General features: G+C 50.4%; 1 protein-coding gene across 2 annotated transcripts; it reads right to left on the bottom strand.

Annotated features, from left to right (window-relative positions):
* Positions 1-1,431: 1,431 nt before the first annotated feature.
* EGR3 (early growth response 3) lies at positions 1,432-7,972 on the bottom strand. Of its 2 annotated transcripts, XM_088657822.1 has the most exons (3): positions 7,365-7,972; positions 6,090-6,235; positions 1,432-5,069 (listed from the first exon to the last, which is right to left on the bottom strand). In XM_088657822.1, the coding sequence occupies exon 3, from the start codon at positions 5,059-5,061 to the stop codon at positions 3,985-3,987; it is 1,077 nt and encodes a 358-aa protein (XP_088513948.1). In that variant the 5' UTR covers positions 5,062-5,069; positions 6,090-6,235; positions 7,365-7,972; the 3' UTR covers positions 1,432-3,984. The 2 variants fall into 2 exon arrangements, with proteins under 2 accessions (XP_088513948.1, XP_034995730.1); XM_035139839.3 differs by lacking the exon at positions 6,090-6,235 and having other exon boundaries at positions 7,365-7,966.
* Positions 7,973-22,272: the final 14,300 nt, after the last annotated feature.

Genomic DNA, 22,272 nt, shown 5'->3' on the forward strand with positions numbered 1-22,272 from the left:
CACACAAATGCTAACATGTCAGGGAGAAGGGTTTGTCAGGGAGAAGTCTGTTGTCTACGGTATGTTCCTAAAGGGCTGGATTTTGAACCCCGCCCCCCTCCATGACAGCAGCATTCAGACATGCATCATTCTTGCCTCCATATTGAAATGGAGCATTCAAGGAAAAGCTTTTTGCCATGGTTCAAATAAGCCCATTTCAGACTCAGGAAATAAGCACATTTCAGATTCCATCTGACCAGAGTAAGATTTTAGCTGATCGATCCCCATGAAACAAATGCCCTTGAGAGATGAGCTGGTCTGTAGACCCCTATCTAGAAACATCAGCTACCACCATCAAATTTACCCTCTGCTGTTTCCCAAAAGATGGGAGAGCTGAGTAATAAAACACTAACAAAAACAATGAAATACTACTTCCATTGATATGTATGCCAAGAGGACCCATCAATGGTGGTAGTATGTGCATACACACACACACACACACACACACACACACACACACACACACACACACACACTGTGTATATATATATATATTGTGTGTGTGAAGATTATAACACTAGATAGTACCTATCCTTTAGAAGGTCTGTTGAGTTCCTTACCGTTTTCTATGAACATATTTTTCTACACCATCCTTTTAGTTACCACTACTATTCCTAAAAACAATGTTTTAAGCCATACATGCCATGCCACAAATGCATTCCTTTTTTTCTGTTTTCCCTCCTTTACCTCAAGTGATGAGGCTTTGGGAAGGAGACAGAGCATTAACAGCTAAGCCATTAAGACCCTCCTTCATCTGAGTTAGTGCAAATGCTTCTTTTGTCACAATGTAAATGTTTGCATTAAATGGAGAGCAATAAGTGTACAGTCATTACCTAACATTTATATGGACGTGGCTGCTCAGTTTTCGGAATAAAATGGAAATGGGGTGGGGCCCCCACCGTGAGTGTGATTCTGGTAAAGTACCCATAGCATTTTAGAACAGTGAAGATAAGATCACAAGCACAACACAGGAGGAAACATTAAGAGGCAGAGGCCAAACACAGATAACACCATCTAAAGTGCATGCTTAAATAACAGGCAATTGGGTCCAGTTTTAAACTAAATTATTTGGAAATAAGTCCCCTTGATTTCAATGGAGCTTAATTCCAAGTAAATGTTCTTGTGATTTGCTGTGCTAAGGGAGGTTTTGCACAAGACCAAGACGGGTTAAAAGTCAAGGTGCCGCCATTCTGACTTCCAAGCCCTATATATTAACCCAAAAAGAAATTCAAACAAGGTGCAAACTTCTGTATGGTACCAGAACACATTTCCGTATCAGATCTACAAGGATTCATAATGCCTAATCCCTTTAAAGTAAACAGTTTCTTTTTCCTTGATATATTAGATTCCCCCCCCCCCAAGCAGAGAATGTATAACATAATATGCACACAGTGATTTTTAAAAAGAAATAAATAATGATATTTACTACAAGGATTTGATTGTCAGCAAACACAATATATTTACTGCATTAGCATTTGCTCACAGTGCAAATGGTACAACAATACATCAGTTCAATATTTCTGATTTTCCCCTTTAAAATGCTGTATGCATTAACTATCATATTTGCATTACATGACAAATGAGCCAATGAAATGTGTGTGAAAATTATCACTTTTTTCACAATATCAAGCATTTTAACCTTAGTATAAGGTACTATAAATCCAAGAAATAAAAACATCCACAAAATATATTACATCTGATTTGTCTCTTTTCCCTAAGTACTCAACTTTATACAAAAGTCTTTCAAAAAATATCATCCCCTAAGATTTTTGTAGATAAACCTGATTTTTGTTTCTTTCAGTTCACATAGACTGCATTTCTCTCTCTCTCTGAGAATGTTTGTTTTAATTTTCTTTTTAACATGCAGACATCAAACCTGGATAAAACACAACCTTTTGGCAACAAGTTTTTTTTTTATAATTATCATCATTGTTTTGCTTAAATATCTGAGCAGTTTTATTAAAAAAAGAAAAGAAAAACAAAGCAAGACATGCAATGACATGCACGTACCAGAAGGAGTAAAGGAAAAAAGGCAAACTGCTTTCTCTCCCCACCCCTGTTTATTTTAAGTGAGCCCCCAAATCAAATCAAAACAAAACAATAAAATCACATTATAAAAAGTACGCATTTAAAACACTGTTTTCTGCATTTCTGAAAATAATTGTCCTTGTGCTAAAAAAAACAAAAAACAAAACAAAACGCATCCCAAATTGATGCCCATTAGCCCTCTTTCCCAAAATGGCATCCCCCAGGGTGAGCTAAAATGACCTGGAAATTGCTATACCACCTCCCATTCGTTTGTTAAGGGTCTTATGAACACTTAAATAGTTCATCTGAATCTACCATGCATTCACACACACACACACACACACACACCGACCCTCGAAACAGACACACCCTGTAAACTCTCCTGCCTTTTCCACTCCCAACAGTAGCCTAGTCTCAGAGAAAAGTGAATAGGGATCCTCAGCAGTAAGTACTGTACATTCAAGTTAGGGGAGCCTGACTCCCTCCAACCCCATTTTCTCGCTACATTCAGAGCTGCCAACAGCGGATGACAAGAAGGTGGGCTTGGTGTGACAAATTCAATCAAAGGGATCGATAAATCCATGTTTCTTCATTCTATCTCTCTCCACCCAACTCCTCCTTTGGAGGAAATAAAGTTTGAAGTGCCTGCACCAGTTCCCCCAGTTACTGCCCCTTTCTCTCTTTCATTCCCCCACCCTCAACAATTCTTAAAGCTATATAATAACACCCAGACTAAGTTTTGCTGTGGTCGCTATTTACAATCACTCTGCACTAGGAAGCTGAGAGTGACATGGAAGGGCCGGACACTGTTTTGGAAAGCCCTGCTCATTTCCAAGGTGGAAGAAGAGGAGGCCGAAGGAGAGGCGTGTGTTTGGGGCAGCGGGCGGGAGTGTCATTGGTTTTCTTACGGGTTTGGAGGAGGTTGGGTAATACTTTTGGAGGGATGGGGGAGGGAGGAATAAAAGTGAGCAAGAGGAAGACTTACGGGAAAGGGGGTTTAATTGTCAAGAAAAAAGAGAGAGGAAGGAATTTCTCCACGTGAAAAAGCCTTGATGGTGCTTTGATGGTGTTTCCTGCTTGGCAGGGGGTTGGACTGGATGGCCCTTGTGGTCTCTTCCAACTCTATGATTCTAAGCCAGAAATCACCCAGGTTGCTCCCCAGTCATAGCAAAGGAGAGCAAGGCTGCTCTGGCACTCCGAGAGGGAGACCAAGACACGAGGCAGCACAGCCGCAGCGCATTTCTATAAGGGACTGACTGGCTCGCCATCCATTGCAAAAGTCACCCAGTTTCTTCCAGGGCGATGGGACTAGGAAGGGAGCGGGGGGGAAAGGCTCTGGTGGGGGGGCTCCTCTCCACGGTGCACAGGGGACGGAAAACTTAACTGTCGGCTAAAATCAGCCAAGTTCAGTTCAAGAGGCTGACACACGCACGCACGCGCACACACACGCACACACCGTCTCCACGGGCAGCACGCATTTCACTTTGGTGCCCCCCTCCATCGAGGGAGAAGGAAAGGAGGAAGATCAGAGGAAGGGCATCTGTCGGGGTGGGGGGAGAGGAATCCAGGGAAGTTTTCCCGTGTCCATCCGCTACCCTTTCACACGTGCCAGACGGAGCTCCCTCCCCACGCACCCCATGCCCAGGACAGCTCCTCCGGGAGAAGAGGCTCTGTCCCCGCTTGCCCTCCTCTCCTAAGCCGCTGAGAATCAAGACGATCCGGCGGAAAGTTCAAGGCTTCCTCCCACCACCAGCTTGGAGGCGGCGAGAGGCTTGCGCGCAAAGGCATCCCTTTCGCGGGAGCCTGGGGAGGCCAACAGCTTCTGCCGCCGCCGCTGCTGCTCGGCGGGTTTTGCGCCAGGTGGGCACGAAAGACAGCGCTCGAGAGGCACTGGGGCTCGGCGGGGCGGGAGCAGCGTCACGCGCAGGTGGTGACCACGGGGGCCAGCGACGAGACGGCGGGCGAGCCGCCGGGCCCGGCCCCCCCGGGCGCGCTGACAGCCGCCGCCGAGCCCTTGTCGGCCTTCTTCTCCTTCTGCTTGAGGTGGATCTTGGCATGCCTCTTGCGCTCGTCGCTGCGCGCGAACTTGCGCCCGCAGAACTCGCACGCGAAGGGCTTCTCGCCCGTGTGCGTGCGGATGTGCGTGGTGAGGTGGTCGCTGCGGCTGAAGCTGCGCATACAAATGCGGCACTGGAAGGGCTTGTGGCCCGTGTGGATGCGCAGGTGCCGCGTCAGCTCATCGGAGCGCGAGAAGCGCCGGTCGCAGCCCTCCGCCGGGCACGCGTGCGGCCGCTCGTGCAGGGGCGTCTTGCTGGGCCTGTTGGGGTACTTGCGCGGCCGGATGGGCTTGAGCGTGAGCGGGGGCTGCTGCTGCGCTAGGCTGCCGAAGCCCGGGTGGATCTGCTTGTCCTTGAAGGCTTTGATGGTCTCCAGGGGGGTGATGGGCGGCGGGTTGACCCGGATCGAGTCCAGGTTCTGGAAAGGTTTGTGCTCCGGGAGGCTGCCCAGGTCGTTGGGGTGCCCGTGGTAGAGGTTGTAGTCCGGGATCATGGGGAAGAGGTTGCTCTCCAGGCCGCCCCCGCCGCCGCCGCCGCCCCCGCCGGGCTTGGCCCCTTGGTAATCCTGCGCCGAGTAGGAGAGGCCGGCGTTGCCCTGCGGGTCGTGGAAGGGCACCGGCTCGCCCGCGTAAAGGTCACTGCAGGTGGAGTAAGGGGGCAGCGCTGGATACATGCCTTCGACGTCGCCTTGGCTCTGGACCTGCACCATGCTGCCCGTCGAGGCCTGCGCGCTGGAGGAGGGCGGCGGCGGAGGCACCCCCAGGATGCCCGCGCTCATCAGGCTGATGATATTGTCCTGGCACCAGTTGGACGGCGAGTCGAAGGCGAACTTGCCCAGGTAGGTCACAGTTTTGTTGCCGCCCGGGGCGGGCTGGAAGGAGCCCGAATACGACGACAGGTCTTGGCCGGACTTGTCGTTGGCTAAGCCAATATCCATAACATTATCTGCGGAGGGCGAGAAGGAGAGAAGCCAGAGCGGGGAGAAAAGGGGAAAGGAAGGAAGGAAGAAAACGGGTCAGCGATTGCGGGGCAGGGGGAGTCTTCGGGTTGCGGGGAAGGGGCCCTTATTTAGACAGGGGGAAATTCATTGGGCGTAGGTGGGATTCTCCCCCTCCCCCCGTTTGGAAGTCCGAATTCTGCAAAGCCATGGGAAGGCGCGGGCAGAAGCTGAGCAGCGCCGCCTCCAGCACATGGTCTTGCACACGAGACAGATCAGGTGCAGACACAGGGAAAGAGCCGCCGTCGGGAGGCCGGGGAGGCGGAGCCCTTGAGCGATCTGCTCAAAGATCGGGATCCTACAGGGGAGGGGCACACAAAACCCGATCAAGGGCTGATCCCCCGCCCGCACGCCCAACAAGTGCCTGGAAACTGAGGCTCTAACTTCCAAGGAGTCTGGACTGTGCATCTCTACATAGCCATGTATGCACACAAGCACACCAGCTCACACACAGATATGTGATATGTGTCTGTAACGATTTCAGCACGCGCACCACACGCACATATAGGGCGGCATACATGTGCACCGCCATATGTGCGCGCGCTCACGCACTTGGAACGGTAGGATTCGCAACAACATACAACTGTGGCACTTGCCTGGGTACGAAATGCAAGCATATACAAACACACATGTTAGCGACATACATACACACACTCAGATGAGACAGACACATGCGCGAGAGAATATCTAAGCGCGCACACACAAGCAGCTAACGTAATCTGCACAGGCCATCTTCGTGGGAACCCTGGGAAGGGGACCACGGAGGCGACTCCATTGCCGGAGCCGCAGGACGAGCCTCCGAGTTTCCTACGTACTTGAGTCTCCAAGGCATCGGGCAACGCAGGTCGGGTGTCTGTGTACTTAGGAAGAGTTCCGACGAGAACACAACCCCGGGGAGAGAGGGGGAAAGATTGGGAGAGGGAGCAAGAGCAGGAGGAGGAGAAGCGGGGTCAGGAGGAAGCAGGTACCTGAAGTTACAGGTAGGCTCAGGCTGCCAAGAGCGAACTGGTCTGCCTCTCGTTCTCTCTTTCTCTCTGCTGCTCTCCAGGCGTTTTCCCACCCCACCGACGCAGACCGGGACTTCCAGCAGAGCTTTACAAACTTGCCGTGATTTCTGCGTCGAGACCAGTTATGAAAAATATAAGGGGGAGGGTGTTTTCTCTCTCTCTCTCTTTTCGGGGTGGCGGGGGAGAGGAGGGTTTGGGACTTGGCGGTGAGGGGGAGTGTTGGTTGATTAAAAGCCCTGCGCTGCTTGCGCAGGTGAGGCCAGGCACAACCCAACCGGGTCTGCTCTCACAGCAACGCTTGCAGCAAAAGGGGCTCTAGCCCAGCGCGCAGAACTCTCGCCTCCCGGCGCAGTCCGCGCCGGTGCCCAGCGTCCCCTCCACTTCCTTGGCGGCGTCCAGAAAGAGCCGACCCAACTTCACCTGCCTCGGAAGGCTCCGGCACGAGAGGTGGAGGCCGAGGATACCCCCTCCTCTCCTGGCCCCAACCTCAGTTCTCCTCTTTGCCTACCCCCTTCTCCGACTCCAGGAATCCTCCTCGGAGAAACCTCCCCACGTTGGGAAACAGAAAAAGAAGATCCCTCTCACCCGCTCCCACCCGCTCCTCGTTCCGACATGATTTCTGTATACGTATAGATAAAAAGAGGCAGGAGAATGAGGGGGTGCTGGGTTGTGTGCGTGTGCACAGGGAGGAGGGGGGTGCCCGCGCGGCGATGGCAGCCTGTGCCACAGAGAAGCCACAGCACACGGAGAGGGAGACAGAGACACACGCACAAGGACTAACACACACGGGGAGACAAACACACACACACTCGCGGAATCAGCCCCACGGCCACCGGCACACGCCCGAGAGACCCGTGGCAAGGCCTCCAAAGGGCAAAGTCCAAGGGGCGCGAGGGAGAAGGGCGGCTTCCAGCGGCACCTCGCTCGCTCGCCCAACCTGCTAGCCCCTTCCCCACCGTACCTTCCAGCTTCTCCCCCCGCTGGGAGTTCCTGCCTGCCCCTCTCCTCCGGAGCCCGGCAGCGCAGCGGCAGCAGCAATGGCTCCAGCGCGCAGAGGAGAAGGTGGAGGGATGGATGGGAGATGGGGGGGGGGGGTAGGGGCAGATCTACAGGCTCAGCTCCGGCCTCTCTTTGCCGGCGAAGGCTTCGCCGCCCGCCCACCCAACCCCGACAGAGCGACATGCTTCGCCCCCTCCCTCCCCACCGCCACACGCCCCCTCCCCCTTCCTTCTTTACCTGTCGCCATCTGGTTATTATAGTGAGCCACCGACGCCTCGCCGTTGCTGGAGAAGATGTTTAGAGAGTTGGGGATCTCCTCGGGGTACAAATTGTCAGACAACTGGTTCATCAAAGTGTTCATGGTCCCTGGCAGCTTATCCACGAGTTTGCCTGTCATAGCACTGGAGGAAGAGCAGAAGGAGGCTGCGGCGGCGGCTGCTTCGGCGGCGGGTTCAAAGCGGCTCCGAGCTCCGCTCCCGACAAGGCGGCATCCGCGTGGCAAATCCGTGCGAAGGAGACCATGCGAGAGAAAAGTTGCGGCGGCGAGGGGGGCGCTGCTGGGGGAGGAAAGAAGGTGCTGTGGCCACGGGGGAGGGGGCCAGTTGGCGGAGGAGGGTGGGAAGGTGGGTGGTCGGTGGGGGCGCGCAATCCTCGGTGGATCCCCGGAGGTGTTTCCTGAAAGGAGGAGGTGGGAGTCCCGATCTGCTTTGCAGATGTGATGGCAGAAGATGGTGGGAGTCTTTAATCCCTCCCTGCCTCCCCTCCTCCTCCCCGGCCTCGCTCTTCCTTCCCTGCCTTCTTCTCTCGCTCGTTCAGCAGGTTCCCTCACTGCAGCCCAAATGCTCAGCTAGGGAAATCCGCCAGCCTATTTATGTGAGCGACGGGAAAGCTCCGTGACGTAGCTGCCCATATATGGACAGATAAAGCGGCGCCGAAGCCGAGACGTCACAATGGAAGCTCCTCACAATGGAACGTTTAGAAAGCAGGAAGCCAGCGAGAGTTCTGCGCTGCCGCCGCTGCGGCCACCGACCGGGCCGCGCTCCTGCAGCCACTGCTGCCAAGGCGCCGGGAGAAGCAGGCCCCCTTGCCTGGGGGCAAGGGCGGGTCGCCGCTTCGGGGCCCCCTCCGGAGGCCGCCCTCAGCTCCACGCGCTTGCCTGGCTTTCAAAGCATCGCCATGCGGAGGACCTGCCTCTCCCCTCCCCGCGAAGGGCACGGGCTGGCAAGCGCCCCACGCCCCCTGCGCGCTTCCTCGGGCATTATTTACCTCGTCCTCGTCTTTGGGGAGGAAGAGGAGGAAGGGGGGGTGGATAAAGCGCCTCCGCAGCAGACAGACACGCGTCCTTGTTTTCACAGCGCTCATTGCTAAACAGTTCCGCTGTGCTGCAGCTGCCCTCTTGGGCTTTGGATTGGATCCACAGACCCGTGCGCACGCCGCGGGATCCGAGCCGCGAAGAAGGCGCCACTCCGCAGAAGACGAGCAGCCGGAGGGGCCGGACGCCGCCGCCCCGGCAGGACCCCATTCCAGCCACAGCAAAAGTCCTTCCTTTGAGGCTTGCCCTGCAGGTCCCCCAGAACGCACCATAGACCGAATAGGCCTAAACGCGGGGCAGTCGGTAATGATGCGCCATTGAGGCACCCAAACCCCAACGCCCCTATCCCGCTAAGCTCCAAAGGAGCCCAGTGTGGCCTAAAAGCAGGTATGAGGGACCTGTGGCTCGCTAAAAGCAGGGATGGACCTGTGGCCAGCCTCACCGAGAATCAGGGGTAACAGTTGATACGTCATCCAGGAACATCTGCAGGGCTGCCCGCAGCTTAGTCACCCCTGGCCCAAAAAGTTTTCCCCTCATCCTCAAAAAAACATGGTGAGGTAGATCTACCTGGAAAGGTTAATCACCTTGTGTACTATTGTTATAAATGAATAAGCAGGCCGTAAGAAACGCAGCGCAAGGCTCCAGAAGGAACAGGTCAAAGCTTTCGGGATAGCGGAGGTTCCTCGCGGACCCTCGCCTTGGTCTAAGCCAGGGAACAAAGCCGGTTGCCAAGAAGCGTCAGCCGCTGCAGCCGGTGCTTTTGTGGGAGTTGAGTTAGGAGGCAAATTGGAAAAGCCATGGCAGACTCGGCTTCCCCTTGCCTTGTTCACCGCCGATGCTGCCCTCCTTCCCTCCCTCCCCCCGCTGCAATAATTCTCGGCTGGAAATCAGACGCAGCAATATCGAGCAATTTCAAGCAAGCAGCACTTTGTCAGGGATTTCTAGCCCTCCCCTCCCCCCGGTTTAAAGTTTGGCACTTGTGAGGCGTCAGTAATTAGGTGGTTTCGTGCTAAGTGTGCCAACTGATGCTATCTTTAAATAAAACCCTCCGAGTTATGTAGCAAATGTATGGAAAAATTATATGTTGCAATAGCTCGACTTACCCAACTCCTGCACGGCCAGCTCTGCAACGGGAGTGAAATGCACGCTGGAAGGAAACCTGGATTTGGCAAAGGGAGGGGGAACTCTTCTGCAAGGGGCAGGAGCGCGCGAGGAGGCTGAGAAGAGCATCTCCGGAGATCAGATCTTGGGCATCCATAGGCGGCTTCTTCTTTAACTTTATGGCACGTGTGTAAAATAGGATTTCTACTTGGGGAGTGTGGGTGATGGTGGAGGACGAGGCACAGCGTCAAGATGCCCAACAGTCCCGATCTTAAAATCAGAGAAATGTAAGAAGGGACCACGAGGGTCATCTAGTCCAACCCCTTGCAATACAGGAACCCTTTGCTCCTTGGTAGCTCACCTGGTAGAGCATGAGACTTTTCATGCCAGGGTCGTGGGTTCGAGCCCTATGTTGGGCAAAAGAGTCCTGCATTGCAGGGGGTTGGACTAGATGACCCTCGTGGTCACTTCCAACTCTACAATTCTTTGATTCTATTCTATGTGGGGCTAGAACCCAGGACGCTGAAATTATGAGTCTCATGCTCTACCAATGGAGTTACCCCAACTGAGCTGTTTTAGATGTCTTTACCCAGAAACAAGCCCTACCGCGCTTGATGGATTAGCCCCACGCGAGGCTGCAGCGGTAACCGTATTACCCATTGACTTCGATAGCACAGTAATTCTCGATGGACGTGGCTAGGATTGCGCTGTAAACCAGTGTGCAATATCAGGATTGCAATATCAGGCTGTAATCCTTCAGGAGAGTTGAGCCTCACTGAAAATAGTGGCACTTGCCTCTGAACCTGTAGAATAGAACTGCAGTGTAAGATTTGTTTGGGGTATTTGCGTGTTTGCCCATATAATTGGTTCCTTACATTTCTAGTCCACCCTTCTTCCTGTTATGGAACCCAAAGTGGCTACACGTGGTCGCAGGAGATCACCCATCCAAATCCCACACACTGAGCAGACCTAGTCCTGCTTAGCTTCAGCAAGGCGGTGGCCTCGTGTTCCTTCAGGCCGTATCCAGGGAAGGTTTGGAGCGTCGAAAGCGTTGCTGACTAACTTATGGGCTAACTATGAGCCCCCCGCCCCCCATTTCTTTCTAAGACGACGAAGCTATTACTTGGATCATTCTCCAAGAGCACCTAGATATTAGAAACCAACCACGACAAACGTATTAAGAAAAATGGAGGTGGGGACACTTCTTTTCGCGGGAGGAATGACTCTATCCCTTTAAAAACAGACGTTTTGAGCTTCGCAGTCAATCCTGCCTTCCCTCACTACTGTAAAACCTGAAGGAATAAAGGATGGGGGGCAGAGGAGACTGAGCGGCCCTTTCCAATTCTGGGTGTGGCAGGCGCCCTTTGGGATTCCAGTCATTCCACCCTCCCCAGCAGGAGATGCTGGATGAATTCGCTCCTGTACCAGGACACCTGTTCAAAGTAAACCCGAAGATGAAAAGTCACACCGGCGGGGGAGGATTCGGAGGTGTGGGGGTTAAAGCCCTCGGTCCAAGCCTCTTCCCGTCACGGTGCAAGAGCCGCTTCCCCCTACCCCCCCCACGTTTTGTGGATGCGTGCCCCTCCCCCAAAACGGAATTGAGCAGAAGCGCGCGCTGGCGGGCAGCGCGGAGAAGCAGCGCCCAGACTTTGCTCGGGACTCTACGAGTCCGGCCCCCAGCTCAACTCCTTTCGGAGGGGTCGGGCGGCTTCTGCTCCTGCGTTGCGCGGGACTCGGGACCAAGGGGAGCAGCAGGAACAGGGCAGCTCGCAGCGCCAGGAAGGCGGTCTGGAGCCGGAGCCTCGCCAGGGTTGCGCGCGGGACTGCGCGCAAGAGGGTCGCGTCTGCCCCACCCCCCGCGCACCCCCTAGGCGAGGACTGCTGCAAAGAGGCGGGAGGAAGAGGAGGCACCTTCGGAGGAGCAGACAGGTGCTGGGGAGGAGGGGCAGCGTCGCGGGGGGTGTGGGTGGGTGCTCCCCCTCCCCGCCCCAGGGAGCCTGGAGGCTGGTGTGCAGCATGGCCTCGCCGCCGCAGCCGCGGGCTTGGCTGGGCCGCCAGCCGAGGGGAAGCGCCATACAAGGCCAGGATCCGGACCCGCCCCGCTCTCCTTATATGGCAGCCGGTTCCGGCTCCCGGGTGGCCTCCTCCTCCCCCTTCCCCCCGCACTCCGCGCCCTCGCTCTCGCTACCGGTGGAAAGAGAGACGGAGGCGCAGCGGAACCCGCAGCCTTTGCCGGCGCCGCCTGCCCTCCCGGCCGGGGGAGGGGAGCGCAGCTCGGCCCAGAGGCGGAGGGAGCCCCGCGGGGCCTGAGCACGGCCAGCCGAGCAGGCGAAGGCTCCCAAATTGCGCCCCGCAGCCAGGGTCTTGTGGCGAGGAAGGAGCCCAGTCTGGTCCCTCCTTCCCCCGACTGCAGCGCTGAGCGGCCCGCGGAGCTGCCGAGGGAAATCCATGTTCTCCTGCTATTTCCTCTTCTTCTCTTCCCCTCACTGCGTTGCAACCGTGCCCTCCCCCCTTTTCTCTCTCGGCGCACATAGCACGATTGCAATCTCTCTCTCTCTCTCTCACCCCCCCCCCCAAGTTAAACCAATGGAGCAAGCCAGCGCCAAAGATTCGTAGAACTGTGAAGTTGGAAGGGTCCCCCGAGAGTCATCTAGTCCAACTCCCTGCGGTGCAGGAATTTCAACTGAAGCATCCAGGACAGATGACCATCCAACCTCTGCTTATAAACCTCCAAGGAAGCCTGTTTCACGGCCGAACAGTGGAAACGGGATGCTTCTCCGGCCTGTATTTCAGACTGTGCGAGTTTGTTCTTCGAGAGAAGGCGCTCGCTTGGCAGCAGTTATTTGCTGTTTAAAGTGACAACTGCATGGCTTCCACTTGATGTTTCATTTGTGAGCCGCCCTGGAACGCCATGGCTGAAAGGCGGGGTGCAAATACTGTAGTCAGATAACAAGTGCTGTACAGTACACGCTTATGGCGAACAGAACTGACAGTGGAATCCTGTCCCTGGTTACTCCACAAGCCAGTCCTCCTGTGTACGGTTGGGGTTTCCCAGGAAAGATGTTTAGGATAGGAGCTTTAATGTCTCTCTACAAGAAGAAAACATGATAAATAGGTACACACAGCAAAAGCACAAATCACTTGTGTGTGTGTGTGTGTGTGTGAGAGAGAGAGAGAGAGAGAGAGAGAGAGAGAGAGAATTTGAGTTGTGTTGATTAAATTGCTGGATTAGGTTTTAAAATAGGAAATGAGAACTGCTCTTAAAATAATAATAATAATAATAATAATAATAATAATAATAATAATAATAAAAACAATAAAGCAACAATAATAAAAACATTTCCCTTATCCATTTGTATTGCAATCCTCAGCATGTTTACTTGAAAGTGTCTCACTGGGTTCAAACGGACTAAACATGCCAGCATCCTTATTCTGGAATAGATCTCAAGAGCTTTCCCAAAGCTCATTTGTGCTGCCCTCCCTCCCCCCAAATATGATGCTGCTTCTGCTTCTCAGTGGAGGAGTAGGAATCTGTGACCTCACTGCCTGCTAAGGGCAGAGGGCCAACTGCTTGCAAGCTTGCTGGAAGTGGGCACTAGACCTTCCTGTTGTGGGCAAACTGTGGAGGTTTCGGCTGCCTGCTCCCTGTGGTCTAGTCAGTAGGCGTCCAAGAACTTATTCAAAATAAACCTACTTCAGCAGTGAAACCACACGGCACTCAAGGCATCTTCATACAAAGCAGGACAGATTATCCTGTCCCCTTCCTTTAGACTGTGGGCACAGCTTGGCAGGGCATTTGGGATGTGTGTGAATTGGGTGGGGGGTCCTTATGGCACCCCACCCATCATTTAATTTAACCCGCAGCACGTTTGAATGAGGCTTATGTTGGGTGCAGTCTGGTGAATAATTTCATTTTCCCCCCTCCCCTGTGTACATGCTTACCTTCCACCCTCTAGGGTTAGGGAAATCTATTGCCCACTGCAAGCACGGCATCTTCTCTCATGAGAGGGTCACCGCTGGGTGTAGTAGCCAGATGAATGTCACTCTAACAGGAGAACTTAGGTTTAAGGCTTCTCAGGAATTGTGACACTAAGGCTGGCTTTACTGGAACCCACTGGGTGGATGTGTGAAAACAACTGGGGACGCCAGTGATTATGCAGTGTGTGATCTAAGTTGTGCACCCCAATGTCCACCTAGAACATAAGAAGAGCTCTGCTTCACAGGGTGCCCCAAAAGATGTTTCCAAGAGGCACCACAAGTAGGACGTTAAGACAATCACCCTCCTGTGCTGTCATCTTCCCCATAATAGAATCATAGAATCATAGAGTTGGAAGAGACCACAAGGGCCATCCAGTCCAACCCCCTGCCAAGCAGGAAACACCATCAAAGCATTCCTGACAGATGGTTGTCAAGCCTCTGCTTAAAGACCTCCAAAGAAGGAGACTCCACCACACTCCTTGGCAGCAAATTCCACTGCCGAACAGCTCTTACTGTCAGGAAGTTCTTCCTAATGTTTAGGTGGAATCTTCTTTCTTGAAGTTTGAATCCATTGCTCCGTGTCCGTAACTGCTATTCAGAAGTATACTGCATCTGAACCTGGAGGTTCAATTTAGACATGCCCCCCATGCATTTGTCCTTTCCCTTTTTAATGTTATCTAAGCTAGTGGACACCATTGCACATTGTCACAGTGAATTCCATACTTTAATTATGTGTTCAGTGAAGAAATACATGCTTTCGTCTGTCATGGTTGACTAGGCATACCTCTCAGATTATGTAGGAAATTTATTGGGCTTTCTGGAAGTGAGGGAAAGTGGTGAGTGAAAAGCACTATTGGGGTTTTTGTTTCGGTATGAAGGCGGCATATGGTACATATTTAAAATAACCAACTCAGGCAATTCACAATAGCAAACGCATTATTCAAGTGTGGATCCTTATGTAGAAAAAAAGCGACACCATAACAGGGAGGAATCTGCAGGTTTGGGGAATCCCCGAGGTTTGCTAAAGTACAAAAACATATTGGGGGTGTGAGCAAAATCATAGTATAAGGGACAAATGGCTAAAACAGCCGAATGAGAACTGAATAGAATGGCCACAGAATAGAATATCCTGGGAAAGGATGTGACTCATTGGAACCCTGAACAGCTAACATACTACTACTACTACTACTACTACTACTACTACTACTACTACTACTTGAATTTATATACCACTCTATGGGTTAAACCACAGAGCCTAGGCTTGCTGATCAGAAGGTTGGTGGTTCAAATCCCCTCAACAGGGTGAGCTCCCGTTGTTCGGTCCCTGCTCCTGCCCACCTAGCAGTTTGAAAGCACATCAAAGTGCAAGTAGATAAATAGGTACCGTTCCGGTGGGAAGGTAAACAGCGTTTCCGTGCACTGTTCTGGTTCGCCAGAAACGGCTTAGTCATGCTGCCACATGACCCAGAAGCAGGGGCGTAGGAAGATAGGGGTGGGGTGGGGGCTGGCCGGCCGCCCCGCCCCCAAAACGCCCGCCCCGCCCCTCTGGGAGGTGCGTCACGCCCCTGGAACGCACACCCCGGCCCTCCAGGAGGCTCGCCACAGTCCTGGAACGTGCACGCCGCCCCTCTGGGAGATGTGCCCCGCCCCCGGAATGCACACCCCACCCCTCCGGGAGGTACGCCCCGCCCCCAGAACGGGTGCCAGCCCCGCCCCCCCTCGGTGCTGGAGCATGAAGCTCCGCCACTGCCCCGAAGCTGTCTGCAGACAAACGCCGGCTCCCTCGGCCTATAGAGCAAGATGAGCACCGCAACCCCAGAGTCCGCGATAATGGTCAGGGGTCCCTTTACCACCTTACCACCCTATACTCACAGCTATTGTTTCAGAATCCACTTTTGGGGTCCACATATCCAGTGTGGATCCAACACATTTTGTTGCCACCAGAAGAAAATTTAAATGGGACCCTTTCTGTAATTAAGGAGGGGGCACAATTCACTTGGGCATTCACCTGGAAAAGCCTGATTGACATGAATGTGGGATGTAAAACTGCATTCAAGTACAACATTCCTACAGTGGACACGTTAGGGGATGTTTTGTACCATTCAGGAGAAGACTTCCTGTTTCCTCCTGAGCTGGGACAGACTTGAAGAGGGGGTGGTCTGTTGTACTAGCATGGAGGAGCACACGGCTTCCATGTTCTGATCAGTGTGCCTTCTCCATTTTGGATGTTGCTGTGTGCTTGGAGAAGTGACTGGGGAGAAGCACAAAAACAGCCCAACGAGGAGTGTGCACACAACATGGGCTCCTGATGCTTTGGCTCTAGAAATGCAAGAAAGCTTTGTGGTGATTGAGTGAAGTCAGCGTAACATTCTAATATTGTACATGTGGCAGCAAAACACCAATGCCACTCCAGTAGGATACAAATATTTTCTTTCTTTATTGCTTTCTAAATACAGACTATATAATAATTATGTGCCTTATCTTAGTGTGTTATGGCAAGCAAAGGCTGAGGATATCAAGTCAATTGATACTTCTATTGTCTGATTTGGGAGCTTTAAATCAGACTTGAGCTGTAATCCTATACACCCTAAGTTGGGAGTAACTTCTTGACAAGTAAACATGCATAGGATTGGGTTGTGTTGCTTTTAAAACTCGGTGGTCTGGTGCTGGGGAGAAGCATACTAAGGAGTACTGAATGGGAAGAGCCAAAGCTCAGTGGCCTCAGAGTATTGGCCTTGCATCAAGAAGGTCCCATGTTCAATGTCTGGCATCTCTAAGAGGCCCCCTGCCTGAAATGTTGAAAAGCTGCAGCCAGTCAGTGCAGAGTTGACCATTATGAGCTAGATGGACCAATGGTCTGAATCCATAAAAGCAGCTTCTTTTGTCCTTAAGCTGAGCTGTTAAAAGTTAAAGGAAGACCCACCTCCTCCCATGTGGTCTTCAGCATCTGTGTCCCTTTGCATTTCCAGGCTTGCTTGGTTGGGATGCAGCACAGGCAGCTCTGGCTGGTGTCCACAACAGAAGGGAAGTCACAGCCAATGGCAGGCAGGGCCACTCCCAGATTGGCTGGAAGTCAGAAGGCAGGCCAATGGGGGCTGGCGGAGGGCCAACTGAGGTTGGTGGGGAAATGCTCCATTTGCCCTCATGTGCCAGCCTCCATTGAGGACAGGGTGCTCTTAGTTGTGGCACTCAGATTTTGGGACTTCCTCCCTAGGGAGATTTGCCTGGCTTCCCTCTCTCTTCAGATGAGCTCTGAAGGATTCGTCTGGCTTTGGCTATATTTCTTCTTCCATAGATGGACTGCATCTTATTGTGCTCTCAGTTTTAACTGTATTTTTAATTTGATTTTTGGACATTAAATTTTATTAGTGTTTTATTTTGATTTTATTCCAACCTTTGGGGTTGAAAATCAGGGTATATAACAAAATATGGAGTAGTGCTTTAGTAGAAAAAAATGACAAATAAATTGAGAGTGGCCAGAGGAAATAGGAAATATAAGTTTATCTCAGAATGGCTTAATTTTGTTATGTGTGATAACAAACGAACTATGATAACGCACTACCACTACAATATGTTGATCTTTGGAACGCTCTTAACTATTTGTTCCTGATGTAATATGAAAACACCTTCAAACAGGTCAAGTTAAAACGCTGGTGAAAATAGGAAAAGCAGAACCTTAACTAGTGATGTACCTAAATGTCTCTGTAACATTGTATTCACTTTGTCATGTTTATATGTGGTTTTTTAATATAGGAAATGAATAAAATATAATGTAAAAAGAAAAAAAATGGACCCCAGTGGTGCTGTGGGTTAAACCACAGAGCCTAGGGCTTGCCAATCAGAAGGTTGGTGGTTTGAATCCCCGCAACGGGGTGAGCTCCCGTTGTTCGGTCCCAGCTCCTGCCAACCTAGCAGTTTGAAAGCACGTCAAAGTGCAAGTAGATAAATAGGTACCGCTCCAGCGGGAAGGTAAACGGCATTTCCACGTGTTGCTCTGGTTTGCCAGAAGCGGCTTTGTCATGCTGGCCACATGCTGGCTCCCTCGGCCAATAACGCGAGATGAGCACTGCAACCCCAGAGTCGGTCACGACTGGACCTCATGGTCAGGGGTCCCTTTACCTTTTTAAAAATAAAATAAAAGCAAGATATAAATATCTTTAGAAACAAATAGATATTTCATAGTACATCTGATGTAAAACCACCAGAGTGCAATTGGAAAATTTCTAACCAATAGAAACTTGTAGGCGCTTCAGTATGGAAAGTAACAATAGGATATGTGAAAGATAAATATTTTTACCTTCTTGAGAGAGGGCCAGAGGGTTAAGATAATGGTGCTGATCCTTTCCACCTTCTTGGCCACATATATTTCATGCAACAGCAACTGAATTCCCTATTCCCACTTTCTTTCAAGTCACCTTGGGCAATGGAACAAGGGCTTCTTTGCTATCCTCATCTTTGGACACAATGCTTGGTAGACGTGTATTACAAAGAAGCTTTTAATAGGTACATTTTGTAGGTGTGCTTGAAACAGATCCAATTCTTGTATGCATAGATCCCATTACAACAGCCACCATTGCATCTTTTGTTTTTTTTATATGTAGTAACCCTCCTTGCTGCATATGTATAAGGGAAGAGAAGGGTTAGACATATCAGCTCTTGATTTACAGGTGAAGAACTGAGGCCAAGAGAAGGACTAATAGCTGCCTTTTGCCCCACAAAGAGAGATCAGCAATGAGCTAGCTCTTCATACATTCATGTTTATTCTGCTCCTGTGAAAAAAAATCTGTCTAGCTCTTGTAAACCCAGATCAGCAAGTGACAAGCTATGAGGTGCTACATGGGAACCCTCTTCTTAAAGTATGGTTCATCCTTCCCTCCTCACTCCCCAGCCTTGGGGGACTAAGATTGCACACAGGTGAGGTGAGAGATGTGCAGATCAGGCCTGTTCCCTCGACTCTAAGCGCTGCGGTGCCACCCACTTCCCCACGGCCTAACCCCAAACGCAGAACAATAACAATAAAAAAGTTGCTCCAGACTTTATAGTGGAGGGACTGAGTGTTTGCTTTCTTCTATTGGCAGGCACAGGTGAGAATTTTCATCCGTAATTACTGTGCAGGAGCAAGCAGGCACTGGCCCAAGCTGTCCTCACCCTGTGAGATGGTGAAAGGCAGGTTCCAGCCCTGCATCCATCAGAGTGCCAGGAAGCCCAGCCCCAAACCTGGCATTGCTCCACATGCATGGTACCAAACAGTATGAATATAGAGAGAGAATTGCCTGGGGAGACAATGAGTCTACAGTGGGTGGAGGGGCAAAAGAGCAGGCAGTGTGTGAACACATTGCTAGCTACACCTTTTGCCTCAGACATCTTCTGCCACCGAGTTCAGGGAAGGGGGGGGTATGGTTGGAGAAAAATAGTACTTCTCTCACTAATAATCTAAACAGATGGTTTAAAAAGACTCGCACACACACACATTTTAATTAGAGGCTGAGTTGTTTGATTGATAAAGTCCCTGCCTCTCAGGATGGCAGCTCTCTTCAGAGTGTAAAACAAAAGAGTTAATAGTATATATATATATACACACACACACACACACACACACAGAGAGAGAGAGAGAGAGAGAGAGAGAGAGAGAGAGAGAGAGAGAGAGAGAGGCCAGTCCCGAATCTCTTTATTGCTTGTCCAGCTGTTGGCTGTTCCTCTGGTCTGAAGTAGTATCACTGTAGGAAATGTCCCAAGACTGAGGGATGGAGAGACATGTTCAGGGAGGGGGAAGGAGCAGGAAATGTGGCTTGCTCACTTTCCCCCAGTTATTTTTATGTCTTCCCTGTGACTTCTACAAAACATGTATGGGCATATTAAGGCTGAAAATGGCAAGGCCTTAAATGTGAAATAAACTGTATGTTGAACCCTGTTTGGGTACGTTGCTAGAGTACTACAGTACTAGCTGTGTAGAGCTGCCCTTGAAGATTCCTTGAGGATAGAATGGAACATGACAGCTCCTCTCCTTAAGGAGATGGTTCACAAGCAGCACATTCATTCGGTGCTTCAGAATTTGGAAAGCCATCAGTGGCTTGCCTCTTATATACTTACTACCTGCTCTCTATGTCCTGATTTCATACTTAAATCAGCAGAGAGTGAGTTCTCTTTGGACTATGCCTTATGAGTGTCAGGTTTGTTAGAGAAGGGGGGGCTGTCCTCAGTCACTGCTCTATTATAATGGAATTTATTCCCCTTTGGAGACTTGCCAAAGCAAGAACTTGAGCATATTCTAGAGGTGCTGAAAAATCTTTTCTATACCACCAACTCTTAAGGTTGTAGATATAAATGCTTGTGTTTGGTTTGGGGAATATTCTCATTGTGTCATCCAGCAGAGGTTTTCCGAGGAGTGTGGGGCCTGTTATAGTCTGGCTCAAAGGAGGTGGCAGAACCAATGGCAGCTTGCTGTGACTTGTTTGCAAGGCATTTTGAGGATAAAATCGCTTGCATGCATCGGGATTTTGACTCTGCTGTTACAGCAGATGAATCTCAAGGGCACAGTCTAGTCCTGTTGTGCTGGGTGAGTTTCAGTTGGTAAGGCTTGAGGATTCAGACGAGGTGCTTGGATCGGTCACTTGTGCTCTGGACCCTTATGCAACTTATGCAGGGGTTATGTTCCAGGGATTGTGCCTAAAGCTAAACTCACGTACTGTATAGTCAAAACACATTGGGTGCAGTGACGGGTGGGAAAGCCAAAGTCTTTTTTCCTGGACATCTGCCCCCTTTTTAATTTATTAATTATTATTATTATTATTATTATTATTATTATTATTATTATTATTTTGCCAGGCGCATAAAGCCAGGCGCACAAGTTAAATGTGTGCAAGTTGTAGGCTTACTGTCTCTGTTTACCCTCTTCTCCACTGATTTAAAAGCCAAGGAAAACTTACTTGCCGTGCAATATGTTAGCTACATTGCAAAATCCCCCTTGGGAGCTGCATGGTGTGCCCATGTGTGTGTTTTTACATGGCCTAGCCCTATACACTAGAGCAGTGGTCGTCAAGTTTTTCAGGCCCATCATTTGGAAGCCAAGTCTGAAATGTTTTACCATATATTTGCATACTGGTACTGCTACTTTTGCGACCCACCTTACATCAGGCCTACAGATGGGTGAATCTTAAGGATTCTTAAGGACTGCCTGATTGATCCCTTATATCCTGGCCTAGTCACTGAGATCTAAAAACATATAGAATATATGAGTGGAATATACGGGTGAGAAATTTGTCACTTGAGACTCATACAAGAGGCAGCTTAAAAAGTAATGTGAAATATCCGCAATTTCACTGGACTCACAAATCTTTGGTGAGTTGAAATGTTGTTACAATATTATCAATGAATGTGCCTTGATTTTCCACAATATCGTGCTGTGAGATCTTTAAGTGACAGGAGTCAGATAAAAGGGGCAGGTGAGATAATGCATTGTTCAGACTGTCAGCTTCCACTGAAACCATACATTTTGAATATTAGCAACCATGCCTGTGTGCCCATGTGGTCCTCTCAGCTGTGTGGGCTTTCAGCATCACCTGGTATGCAAATTCTCTCTCGAGGTCTTGTGACTTTGGTGTTTGCTGCCTCAACACTGTAGCCAATGTAGATGAGTTCAGGAAGGTCACTCAGATTTGGCTGATATACTTCCAGCCCAGGCACAGTAAAAGGATGCACATGAGAGCAAAGGACAAAACCAACTTCAAGGAGGGATATAGACAAGAAGTAACAGTTGAAAACACTGGGCCACATCCAATACTAGTTCTACCCAGAGGAGATCCATTGAGATTAATGACCCTAAATTATGGTCTACTTCAGTAAATGTACGCTGAATAAGGCTAGCACTGGATACAACCTATTGAGTATGTACATTGCTTAGAAATGCTAACGATTAAGCAATATATAAATGCCTTAAATAAATCAATAACTGATATCTGTGTGAATTTGCCATTTATGAGGGTATATATGTGGGAATGTTGTGGGTAACAGGAGAGGATATATTGATTAATATAATCCTTCCTAACTCGCGCTAGCAAGTTTCTTTATACAGCAGAGTGCATTCCCCCTTTACACAACAAGAAGCTGGTTGCAGACTCGTGTGAGTCTCTTAAGACAAAATGGGTTCTCCAATCATGGAGAGCATGAGTTGCAGAAGGGTTAACAAGACATCCCCTGGGGTTATGGGCAGATTAGTCTAGAGCACGGGTGTCAGAGACAAGGCCCGGGGGCCTAATCCGGCCTGCTGTCCAAATACATCCCCTCTCTCCAAGCCTCCCTCTTGAGCAGCCACAGACAGACCCCCGTGAAGAGGAGCCTCCTTCCATGGCTGCCCCAACCCAACCTCTTCCCCAACCCCAGACGCTGAGCTTTCATTTTTTAAAAAAGGTCTCTAGTCCTCCCAGAGAACTTTGGAACTCCCTGCCTAGGGAAGCTAGATGGGCTCCCTCCCTGCTGGCAGATGGGAACTGACTGTGTTTTGAGGAAAGGGCTAGCGCTGTGGTATTTTTATTGTTGCTGTTATCTGTATTTCTAATAGATCTTTTCAATACATAAATACATAAATTGTACAATAATTGTACATTTGAATATCTACTTGCCATTATTCTGACTATGTTTCTGCTTTCAGAGCTAGTTATTACTTACATTATTACAAAAAACAGTAATAATTGAATGCAGTGACAATAATTTATGATAATAAAGAGTGGACACATAGTCCTACAGATACAGCCAGCC

Source organism: Zootoca vivipara, chromosome 14, assembly GCF_965207765.1.
Source record: "Zootoca vivipara chromosome 14, rZooViv2.hap1.1, whole genome shotgun sequence".
Classification (NCBI taxonomy): domain Eukaryota; kingdom Metazoa; phylum Chordata; class Lepidosauria; order Squamata; family Lacertidae; genus Zootoca; species Zootoca vivipara.

Bases quoted from the DNA above. Each gene is read 5' to 3' on its own strand.
- EGR3 (XM_035139839.3), bottom strand. From the start codon at position 7,524: ATGACAGGCAAACTCGTGGATAAGCTGCCAGGGACCATGAACACTTTG. The intron at 5,070-7,364 runs GTAAAGAAGGAA...CGCCCTCCGCAG, and splicing joins TAATAACCAGATGGCGACAG to ATAATGTTATGGATATTGGC.